Below are 12395 nucleotides of genomic sequence, written 5' to 3'. Positions count from 1 at the left end.
ACTGATGGGAAATATCTTCTTATTAGAAGGTATAGAGAAGATCAAATAAATATTCAGTTTACTAGTTAAAGAAGCTGTGCTTTCCAATACATTTAAATTAGGCCGGAATTATTTTTCTGTGATATTAAAAACAACTATTCTATTCACATGTAAGGCTGATTTATTAACAAGCAGAAAGGGAACTTTAAAGAAGAAAATATTTTTAGTAATTGCCCTTAATTACTAAAATATTTCAAATATTATTGCATGGGACAGTATTATATTCGTGACTTTGTTAATGTGGGCATGCCATGAGACTAGGTAGAATAATACAAATATAGAAAACTGTATTAATTGAAATTCTGATATTAAATATCAGCATGTTGCAAATTGCAAGTGGTTTTGATTTCCATTTGAGAGAAATTTTTAATATTTATTTTTATTCAAATTCATATGAAGAAATACTCAGAAAGTTGACCTGCTCCACAATGTAAAAAGTCAGCTTCAACCAACCCTTCCCTGAAGCGAAGAACATAAAAATAGTTTAAAGGAAGCAGGAGGTATACTGCATTTGAATCTAGAGTTTTGGATTCTGTAAATACCATTTAGGTCTCTGCAGCCTGTGTTCAGTGTAACTTTGTGAGAGGCACTGATGCCTTCAAGGTTCCCCTTTAGTGTTTCAGTCTTAAAATATAAAGCACATTGGTGGTGCACACTTAGTACAGAAATCCATGCGTTTTAGCCATGTTCTTTTCTGCCATTCTAATATCATGAACTTTGTGGAGCACTATTCACTTAACAATTACCAATGCTGTCTCTAATGTTATATATAACACTTTTACGTTAACCTTTAAAGCTCTATTCCTGCATGTACTTAAGCATGTAACTGAAGTGAATTTAAATTTTCTCTTTCAGACAGACTTTCTAAATTCTTGTTAAATTAACAGGGAGCTTCAAAAAGTTTGGAAGTATTAAAAACTAATCTGAACAGAACATGCCTACGAAAATATATTACTGCATCTGTCTATGTTTAGCTTGTCAAAGAAATATAAATATGTGTAAGCATATGGGATGATCAGCTTTACTGCATCGGTAACACCTGAATTTGAGTGCATCTTTGCAATGCTCTACTGTAGCTAAGTTTTTCCTGTCTGCCTATTTTGAGCGAATCAGTTGAGACAGAAAGAAATATCTAAACCAGGAATGTTTTTCACCCAGAACCAAGGGTTTCTTACTGATGCGACTCTAAGGGTGATAATGCAACTAAGAATTGTTTAAATGAAGCAGCATTTGTTCTGCAATAAAGGGAGAACCTGAGGCTATACTTGATGTTTTTGATCTGAGCCATGGGTACAGATAGCTCCTTGTAAAAGAAATGGAAGACACATTGTTGGTTAATATTCTTTATATTATTATCCTGAGTGGATTTGATTTAATGCTTCCTTAATATTAGATGGGAGGAAGGTGGGAGATACAAGGTGTATTTCACTTTCAGCTGTGTATGCAGTGCTGGTACCTTTTATAGCAAGCTTGTGCATATAGTGCCCCTCTTGATAGCTATACAGAGTTGTTTTAAATGTGATCTTTTCCCTCATCAGAAACAAGCTGCTTGCTCAGAAAAACTTACACCTTATGCAATCTACATGACTCCTCCCCAAATTCTTGCAGCATCAGCAGAATCTGTGTGGGGGACACACTGTAATGTTATCTCTAGGTGTATTCCTATGTCTGTTGAATAAAATTCTTTTTGACAGAGGAAGGTCATGGCCAAACAGCTTAAGATGAAGGAGCAGACCAATGAAACAGCAAAGGCTGTTTTGGGAGGAAGCTTTGCTGAGTTTTAGGAATTTTAAAATTTTTAAGTTTTTATTAAAATACTGTATGTAAGCACTCAACTGGAGTAAAGCAGTTTATTTTGAAGAAATTTCTGGCTGTTAGGCATGACTAATTAATACTGAAGCTTTGTTTTAGCTGTTTTGAATGAGTGGAAAGGCCGGTAAATGTTAAAGAAATGGGCATTCTCTTAATTGGCAGTCTGTCAGGTCATGCCTTTATTTACATTTTTCACTGATCACTGAAGCAGTTGTTCTCCACAGCTCAAGACTTCTGAGGAGGAACCCTTTCTAAGCATCCCTTTTCTGTTTGGTGTCCTTACACTGTAAAATCTATACAGATGTACTACTCGGTACTGAAGAAAATTCTCGAGGTGAAACCTTACCACAACTATTAACAGAAAAAGAAAGAAAAAAAGAAAAGTAAAAGTAAATGTGGTTAGGAAGGAGGAAAGTGCTGCAAAGAAGAAAATTCAGAAACGTGAGGAATGGGGGAGGAGGAACAGATTAAAAAGAGCATGCAGAAGTCAGGGAGCATAAGTATAGCTATGATAAGTCCTCTGAATCCCAAATAATCACTACTGCTCCATTTTAGAAATTTGTCTGACATACAAATGAAAGTTCTGCAAAGATCTTCTCTCTTCCTATGAATAGCACTGAAGTCCATCCACATACTGTTGTGCCGTGCATTGATGTATTTCTGATGACACTAGCAGTGGTCACTGCGATGAAGGTGTGTGGCTGAGATGCTGGTGGTAACCAAGACCATTTTATCTCTATTTTTCCGTGACTGCTGCTTCTGTGCTCTAGAGGGTGTTGGGCTTATCCTGGCTGCATAGTTTGCTTTTAGGGATAAAAATGACTACTAAACCTTCCGAATGACTACTCAACCTTGTAAATTACTTAGCTGCATCCAGCAATTGGCTGATGCAGGGCAGTTAGTAGTATAGTCATTGACATTAGAGCACTATTTATACCTATTAGGAGGTCATTTGTTAGAGCCTCTTCAACTTGATTTGGGTTGTGCTCCCATTTGGAACCCACTTGTGATAGGATGCTACCTACCTGGTTGAAGCAGTTAATATCATGATGTGTCAAAGATTTTAATGACTTTTTTCAGAAGCTTAAACTATTAATTTAACATCAAAGGTTGTGATAATAGTAAGAGAAGACCAAGATAAATGCTTTTAACAGTAATGGCAGCTGATGGTCCTGTTTATTTTGTAACACCAAAGGCAAATCACCCCAACAAATTGAAAGCTCTAATTATAAGATCTTATCAGAATAATGTGCCATTTATCTGAGCTCATACTGCCAACGGAAAGTGAATAGGTTTTTTTCTGATTTTCATAAGACTGAAAAATACAGGACACTAACTGCATCCATACTGCATTGCAATCTTCTGCGTGCCTGATAAGCCTGAACCTTGCCAAGAGGCAACTATTGCTCAGTAATCGGCAATTTCCTATTTCTGGTTAGTTATCTGATATGTGAGTTATTTTTTTCCAGAGTAGAATGAAAGCTTTTCACACTGGGTAGGTTTTGATGATTGTTTTTAGAGGTTATGATTTTGTGCAAAATGTGTTAGCGAAAGGAATTTTGTCATTTTTCCCACTAAGTCATTAATATGGAGAGGTGTTCTTGTATCGTACACAACAATCCTGTATTCTGGACTCATATTCAAATGGACTCTGACATGGAAATAAAAACATGAGTGGTGAATGATCCCCATCCTATTAAAAACCAGGGCAGCTTCTGTAACCTCAGAAAAATTCTTGATTCTTTTCCTTACTTTCTCCATCTGCATAAGTGGAAAATACTTCCCTGCAGGCTAGTTGCGTGAAACTTGATTCACCAAGTGAAAAGTCCTTTCTTTTCTCAAAAGATCTCAAAATGAAAGTAGAAATTATTTTATTATGTCTATTTATTAAAATGTTTGGCTCCAGAATTTAAAGAATTATTTTATATCTTCTCAATCATTGTTTGGCAGAACTGAACATGTCTGTTAAAATGCTAATTTGGCTCCAGCTAAATATAATTCATCAATGGCATTTGTTATCTTTAGGTTAAACTGATTGCCAGAAGGCATAGCAGTAAAGCAGATATTACAGTTCAGTCCCAGTTTAGGACAGCTTTAAGCATGAACTTAAGTCTTCAGCAAATCCTTTCCATTGATGTTTAATCAGAGAGCTGGGCTGAAATGGGTTTACTGGGACACATAATTTTAAATAGTAGAAATCTTCCAAAAGAACATAATGAGCTGATCTCATTCCCTTTGAAGTCTATGCAAGTTTTGTTGATGTTTTGATGATGCAGGATCAGAACTTTCGATGTAAATTCTAGTAGTGATGCTTAGTAGTGTATATTAGTGATGATACTGCTTTCTTTTTTCATTATTTTCCTTAAAAATCACCTCTATTAATCTCTGTAAGACTTGTGTGGTATTATGTAGTCTACATTACACAGACCCTACTATTTTTCAGAGGGAAGTTTTATCTTGCTAATTATTTTATATATATGTATGTATACACACACATATACATTTTTTGCAGGTATTATTGACAGCACACAGGTGGAACAGAGGCAGGTGGTAGCTGTGACTGGTGATGGAACCAACGATGGACCAGCACTTAAAAAAGCTGATGTTGGCTTTGCAATGGTATAATCTTGAGCATATTTATTGATGTTTGTGTCATTATAAATTTGCTGTAAGAGGTTTTTCATTCATTAAATGTTGAGAAAGTTACTTAGTTATTACTTCTCAGTGAAGCAATATATTGGAGGGGATGAGTTATGTTGTTTTAGAATCCTTTAATTTACTATGTTAGATTCACTGGTATTGCTAGCTTTGATACTTCTTCAATATTTTGTATAAGGTAATTATTGGCTATGTGCAGAATCTGGTGCCAATACAGAAGAACGAACTCTGTGTTCTTCACAACAGCAGAGTACTATTTTGCTTTGGTAAAATCCATCACTAATTGTAAAGATGTCTTCCCAACCTACTCTGACTCTGAAGACATTAATATACTAGACTATATATTAAGATATGTAATACCAATTTTTGTTAGCAATTCTGTTCATGTTTTTTAATAAAATGTCATCAATGATAGAAATAACTCAGAAGATCAGTAGTCATTAAGCTGTTAATTTAAAACACTCAAAACTATCATCACATGAATGCCACTGCTCTCTATCAATTCCCTTTTCTGCACCCTTTTTCACTTTCAAAAATAGGCCAAACTAGATAACTTCCTAGCAAATATAAAATGCAGAATATACTCAGCAGTCACTGTTACTATGTGCTGGGAAGTCTCTGTATAACTGTGGGCTTTGAATGAGTATGAAGATTTGTATTCTAACTGTCACTGTACTTTTTAGTAGGTAATTTTATTCACAATTAATTTTTCCAGGGTATTGCTGGAACAGATGTTGCGAAGGAAGCCTCGGATATCATCCTAACAGATGACAATTTCAGTAGCATTGTGAAGGCTGTAATGTGGGGACGTAATGTCTATGATAGTATCTCCAAGTTCCTGCAGTTCCAGCTCACTGTTAACATTGTGGCTGTGATTGTGGCTTTCACTGGTGCATGTATTACCCAGGTAAGGTTAACTTCAGGCATTGCTTAAAGTGTGGGGCCAAATCCTACCAAGCTATGTTTTCTTTTAAGTAATGGTGGCTTACATTTGATTCTTGCTTTGTACAACAGAAAGTATGCTTTCTGAAATTCTTCCGAGCATTAAGAGTGTATTTAGGATCAAGCTGCTAAATGTTAAATAGCTGTTGACATAAGGAAGTGTATTAATCCATCTTCTCCTGAAAGTAAATTGCTTTTAGGAGCTGCTAATTTTTGTGCTGCCTCTCTACAGCTCCCTGGTTTTGATTACATATTATTGTCATGACTGAGCCTGTGATGGTAGGACAGAAAATGTCAGGGATTGGGAGAAGGAAGAGGTTATGTGACTTTGCCTTTTCTTCTCAGAATATTTCCCTATTAAATATGTATTTCTTGATGGATTATGGAACGGTATTATTATTTTCAAGAGAGCAGTACTGGCACACAGAAGTAATCCCAGCAGGGGAGCTTTTTGACTGGTAAAATTATTTTGTTGCTTTCAGGCAATTCCTTTTAATTTCAGATGCAAATGACAAACCAATTAAATGACACATACAGTTGGACTTTGATCTCTTTTTCTTCCTCTATGTTAATCCCTCACTGCAATCCTGGTGTACATGCAACATGTCTAGGTCTTTCACAAAAATCATATGTGAAAGCAAACCACATTTTTTCCCTTCAAATTACTACTTTTTGATTAATAAAATTAAGTCGTCTTTTCCCTAGAAAGAAAACAGGATGTATTTAGCACAGTATGAGGTTTTTGTCCTTCATTAGAAAATAGCAAAACATGCAGTTTTTAGAGTTGTCACCCTCTAAAATAATGTATATTTCCGATGCTGCAGACAGGTGCTGTTACAAAATGCCTCCTTTGATTGAGACACACTATGGGAAAGCTGATGCTTCCCTGTCTTGTGCATCATTCAGGTGCACATACCTGTTTCAGCAGGTAAATTTCACCTCATGCACACCTGGGCAAAACAATGAATAAGTCATTAGCTCTGCTCCAGGGTAAACTTACATTGTAATCATGGAATTGATACTTGAAAGCAGAAACCCAGGTACCTTTACAAAACCATGAGGTCAAACTTCTAAGCCTTGACTGACATTTAGAGGCCTTTTTTGTGCTGCATATGAGCGGTCTGCAAGCTCCCAGCTTCTGCCAGCACCATGCAACAGCTGGGTAGATACAACTGTCATCATTTAGCTCCTCTGAGCTAAGCAAGCAATAGGCTAGTGCTAGGGCTGGGATTCTCAGAGAAATCAGAAATGGCTGTTTTTGAAGCAAGTGGAAGTGATCTGAACAAATGAAATAACTGTTTTATTCTGTGCAAAGGAAACACTGAAACCTCAATTCACTTGTTTTCTGAGAAGTAAAAATTGCAAGCTGCTAAGTGCTAGATCCCTACCCTACTGCCCCCAGGTCTTGATGATGCCTTGTTGTCATGACTGAGCCTGTGCTATGGGACAAAATTACTGATATTGAGGCAGAAGTTGGATAACTTTTCCTTTTTCCTTGGGAATTATTTTCAGTCATAGTGAGAAAATGTTTAGCTGTGAAGTGATTGTTGCTGGTAACAGAAGGTGTATGAATAAGGACTAAAAGTCTAGAAGGTCAGTCCTCCTGGATTTTTATCAGTGGTAAAAAACCATACAGAAAAAAGTGCTAACAGCAATGTGGTAAGAATACCGTAACTGGAACTGAGGCAGGTGCTTCCTTTTAAGACCCTGTTTTATAAACATTCAATCACTGCCTACTAACATTTACTTAAGGTGAATTTTTTTTGTTAGTGTCCAGCATTTTTTCAATTACATTGTGAAAGCATCACAAATATATTCTATTTGTTAACTAAGGAATTTCTGTTATTCTTGAAGAGGTTAAACATTACTGAATCAGTGTAAAGACTATTTTAAATCAAGTCTAAGTGCATGTGTAGTGCGTAATCAGTGCAAGCATATTCCCCTTTCTAATTCCGGGGCTTTCTTCATCCTTTGAATCATTCCATTGGCTTCTAGAAAGATTTGGATCAGGCCCAATGCATTTATATTGCCCCAGTGGTCTGTAAGGCCATCGCTGAGCCTGACAAGTCTATTGTCACCGTTTACAGATTTTAATGTACACTTCCTAGAGTTCCTATATTTCTGTCCAAATAGATTCTTATGCAATTCCTTAATTTGGCAGTAAAAATGCAAATCCAAAGGAGATGTCTGAAAGGAGCTAAAATTGAAATTGTAGCAAAAAGGCAGCAGTTATTTCCATTCTAGTTCTGTTTACACTCAACAGCCTGACTGCTGATAATCTCAAGTAGCTCTCAGTTCTGTCTCATTGAAGAAGGATCTTGCCTTACGAATGAACGTTATTACAGAATCATAGAATCATTTAGGTTGGAAAAGACCTTCAAGATCATCAAGTCCAACCGTCAACCATGCCCACTAAACCATGTTCTGGAGTGCCTTGTCTACGGGCTTTTTGAATACCTCCAGGGATGGTGACTCAACCACTTCCCTCGGCAGCCTGTTCCAATGTCTGACAACCCTCTCAGTAAAGAAATTTTTCCTAATATCTAACCTAAATCTCCCTTGCCGCAACTTGAAGCCCTTTCCTCTCGTCCTATCTCCAGCCACCTGACAGAAGAGACCAGCACCCACCTCACCAACACCTCCTTTCAGGTAGTTGTAGAGAGCGATAAGGTCTCCCCTCAGCCTCCTTTTCTCCAGACTAAACCACCCCAGTTCCCTCAGTTGCTCCTCATAAAACTTTTGCTCCAGGCCCCTCACCAACTTGGTTGCCCTTCTCTGAACACGCTCCAGCACCTCAATGTCTTTCCTGTAGTGAGGGGCCCAAAACTGAACACAGGACTCGAGGTGCGGCCTCACCAGTGCCCAGTACAGGGGAACAACCACCTCCCTGCTCCTGCTGGCCACACTATTTCTGATACAGGCCAGGATGCCGTTGGCCTTCTTGGCCACCTGGGCACACTGCTGGCTCATATTCAGCTGGCTGTCAACCAGCACCCCCAGGTCTTTCTCTGCCGGGCAGCTTTCCAGCCACTCTTCCCCAAGCCTGCAGGGTTGCATGGGGCTGTTGTGACCCAAGTGCAGGACCCAGCACTAAGCCTTGTTGAACCTCATACAATTGGCCTCGGCCCATCGATCCAGCCTGTCCAGATCTCTTTGTAGAGCCTTCCTACCCTCAAGCAGATCAACACTCCTGCCCAACTTGGTGTCGTCCGCAAACTTACTGAGGGTGCACTCGATCCCCTCATCCAGATCATTGATAAAGATATTAAACAGAACTGGCCCCAATACTGAGCCCTGGGGAACACCACTTGTGACCTGCTGCCAACTGGATTTCACCCCATTCGCCACAACCCTTTGGGCTCGTCCATCCAGCCAGTTTTTTACCCAGAGAAGAGTACACTTGTCTAAGCCATGAGCCGCCAGCTTCTCAAGGAGTATGCCATGAGAGACAGTGTCAAAGGCCTTGCTGAAGTCAAGGAAGATAACATCCACAGCCTTTCCCTCATCCACTAGGCGGGTCACCTGGTCATAGAAGGAGATCAGGTTGGTCAAGCAGGACCTGCCTTTCGTAAACCCATGCTGACTGGGCCTGATCCCCTGCTTGTCCTGCACATGCCATGTAAGCGCACTCAAGACAAACCGTTCCATAATCTTCCCCGGTACCCCGGTCAGGCTGACAGGCCTGTAGTTCCCCGGATCCTCCCTCCGACCCTTCTTATAAATGGGCGTCATATTGGCAAGCCTCCAGCCGTCTGGGACCTCCCCTGTTGACCAGGATTGCTGATAAGTGATGGAGAGTGGCTTGGCGAGCACCTCTGCCAGCTCCCTTAGTACTCTTGGATGGATCCTGTCAGGTCCCATAGATTTGTGAGTGTCCAGACAGCGTATTAGGTCACTAACTATTTCCTCCTGGATTAAGGGGGATATATTCTGCTCTTTGTCCTTGCCTTCCAGCTCAGGGGGCTGAGTACCCTGAGGATAACTGGTCTCCCTATTAAAGACTGAGGCAAAGGCGGCATTAAGTACCTCAGCCTTTTCCTCATCTTTGGTGGCAATGTTCCCTTCTGTATCCGTTAAAGAATAGATATTCTCCTTGGCTCTCTTTTTATTGTTAACATGTTTGTAAAAACATTTTTTGTTGTCTCTTATAACAGTGGCCAGATTGAGTTCTAGCTGAGCTTTTGCCTTTCTAATTTCCTCTCTGCATGACCTAACAAGATCCATGTATTCCTCCTGAGTTGTCTGCCCTTTCTTCCAGAGATGATAAACTCTCCTTTTTCCCTTGAGTCCTACCAAAAGCTCCCTGTTCAGCCAGGCCGGTCGTCTTCCTCGGCGGTTTGTCTTGTGGCATGTGGGAATAGCCTGGTCCTGAGCCATTAAGATTTCCTTCTTAAAGAATGTCCATCCCTCCTGGACCCCTTTGCCCTTCAGGACTGTCTCCCATTATGTTAGGCTTTGACTTAAAGACTCTAGCCAGTGAAAGGGCATTATGTTTGTTTGGCTCATAAACTTTACTAAAAATTACACCTGAGAACATACTGTACTCTCTGTTTGGTGTGAAAATAGCTCTATGAAAATAGCACAAAATGCATGAATATACCAAAAAATCTTGCGTACAACAGGCTAGGTGCACACACATAGATCTAAGTCTGCAAAACTGTACACAGGTCTTAAGTCACTATTTTGACTGAAACATTTAAGTTCTTAACAAACAAAGGAAGCTAAAATCTATAGTTTCCAAAAGGTAACACAGCTTTCTGTGACCTTCAAAATGAATATAAAGAAGGTCCACATTGGACTGAATTTTACTTTGCTTTTAGGTAGTCAGTTTGGCTTTCTTTGACACACAGAATATAATTTTAGTCCACAATTAATAATCAGGTTAATGAATATTACACAGGCTATCTTTTTGGTGATATTTCATCAAATCTAGAATGAGAAAAATTCCGTGTAGGTAGTAACATTTCTTCCATGCTTCTTAATGTTGCGTCTCAAAAAGTCTGTTCTGCAATTTAGAACCAGCATACTGGGATACTTTGAGTATGACACTTCTTTTATACTTACCTACTCTTTTTGGTGTTTCTACTGTTTGTGCTTAAAGGAAGTACAAAGATAATAAAAACTTTGTTTTGACTAATTTTTTTTTAACACTTGGCTTGTGCTTTGCAACTAAATAGACTTAATTTTATTCAGTCTTGATCCTGCGATTGCATCGGTGTATGTGTAAATATGTGTATGTGGTTGTATCACTGCAGGACTCCAAGTGAAACCACAGCAACTTTATATTAATGAAAGGGTCCAACTGTGTGAGTACTGTTATGAGTGAAACTAGACCTCCAAGGAGCACCCAGAGAATGCATCGCCAAGTAGGAGCTGATTTGTTTGGTCCAGAGCACCTTAGGAGTGCCATGGAGAGAGGCTTAAGAAAAGTATTAGGTAGAACTTGTGACCGTTAGTGGTCATTTTAAGAATCTGCTGCTTTTTTTCTCAAATACATAAATAAAATCAGTGTCCTTGCCAGTTCCACTTCAGGGAACTACTGTTTAGCTCAATTCTGTTAATTTTAAGCAAATATTATTTTATTATTTGTCTACCCAATGCCTGCTTCAGCAAGATGCTGCTGTTAGGATATCTACCATATCAACTATTTCTATTTTGTCCTGGTTTGCTGTTTCAATAGATGTTCAACTACACGTACAAAGTGTATGTGACCCTACATGCTACTCCAATGTTAGATCAGGATTATAAAGAGTAGCAGCGGGCTATTAAAGAAGTTATTATGCAGACTAAACGGGACTAATGCAAATGGTCATTTGCTATTCTCTGTCATGGGTCCCAGTACTAAGTCATGTTAAGGTGACAGAAATCATATTCTAAGCAGTATAAGAATTACAGAGACAGTGTCACCTGTTGGCAAGCTTAGTGCAGCTGCTGCCAAACCTAAGCTGCCCCTCACAGGGATCCAACTTACAGTGGGCCCTGTTTCAGTTTACAGCAGCTCAATGTATAAGCCAAGAGTTCTGATTTCAACTAATAATGAACTTTTGTGTTGTGATTCTGCAGTTATGTAAAGCACTCTGAGATCTAGGTGATACAAGAACATGAAGCTTAAAGAAGTCTCTGATTAAAAGCTGAATCAGGATCCCTCAATCTGCGGCTGCATAGGTGCTCTTAATTTTGTCTTCAGTGTGTACATAACACCCACCAATGAGTTCGCAACTATTATTTCTGCTAGTCCCATGTCAGTGCAGTTTGTGTGGCACAATGCAGCTGAGCTGCGTTAATTCATCTTATCTTTCAATTAATCTAATTCATCTACCTCTTGCTTCTTTCTCTCTGTGTTGCCCAATGCATACTTTTAAAATGATTAGGGTGTGGTTATTTCAACCAGTTTGCGTATAATTGTCCTTACTGTTTAGCAACCATTACCTCAGGTTAAACCAATAATTTCTTTTTCCGGTGGATTTGTGAGATATAAACACTAATATTCTGACTTCGTTCTCTGAATAACATTTTTGCAGAGCCCTTGATTGACTCAGTGAGGGTTCTTCTTTGGAAGAACTGCCTACAATTATTGTGAATTTTGTACTTCAAATGAGTTATTGCTCCACATCGCTAGGTATCATACAGAGTTCTATACGTGCCTTACAAAGTCAGAAGGCTCATCCTGTTTCCTGTCCCCAACATATACACAGTACCCAGAAAATATTAGGTCATTATGTTTGGAGCTGTTAAAAATAATCTGGGTATGTACAAAATAAAGATTTTAAATTGCAGTTCAGTCAAATAGAAAGTTTTTTACTGGAACTATAAAGAAGGCAGGTTTATCTCTGTGCCAAATTTTGTCTGTGTCTCCAATTGTTGAGGCAATGTAACTGTTCAAAAAGGTTGCATTTAAAGAAAGAGAAGAACAAAGACTGTGTTTTAACATTTTACATTCAAAT

General features: G+C 38.8%; 1 protein-coding gene across 20 annotated transcripts in view; it reads left to right on the top strand.

The window, feature by feature from the left end:
- Positions 1-12395, top strand: part of ATP2B2 (ATPase plasma membrane Ca2+ transporting 2) — a 442871-nt gene that overhangs the window by 394628 nt on the left and 35848 nt on the right. For all 20 annotated transcript variants that reach the window (XR_008233449.1, XM_052776594.1, XM_052776599.1 and 17 more), the window contains 2 exons: positions 4364-4470; positions 5225-5416. Coding sequence is in view for 19 of the 20 variants with exons in the window: in XM_052776594.1 (XP_052632554.1) it covers positions 4364-4470; positions 5225-5416 (299 nt within the window). In the remaining variant the exon portion in view is untranslated. The remainder of the gene's footprint in view (positions 1-4363; positions 4471-5224; positions 5417-12395) is intronic.

The sequence above is a fragment of the Harpia harpyja genome, chromosome Z (genome assembly GCF_026419915.1).
Source record: "Harpia harpyja isolate bHarHar1 chromosome Z, bHarHar1 primary haplotype, whole genome shotgun sequence".
Lineage (NCBI taxonomy): Eukaryota > Metazoa > Chordata > Aves > Accipitriformes > Accipitridae > Harpia > Harpia harpyja.
Note: the sequence above shows the minus strand (reverse complement) of the source record. Positions and strands in the feature narration are given on the sequence as shown.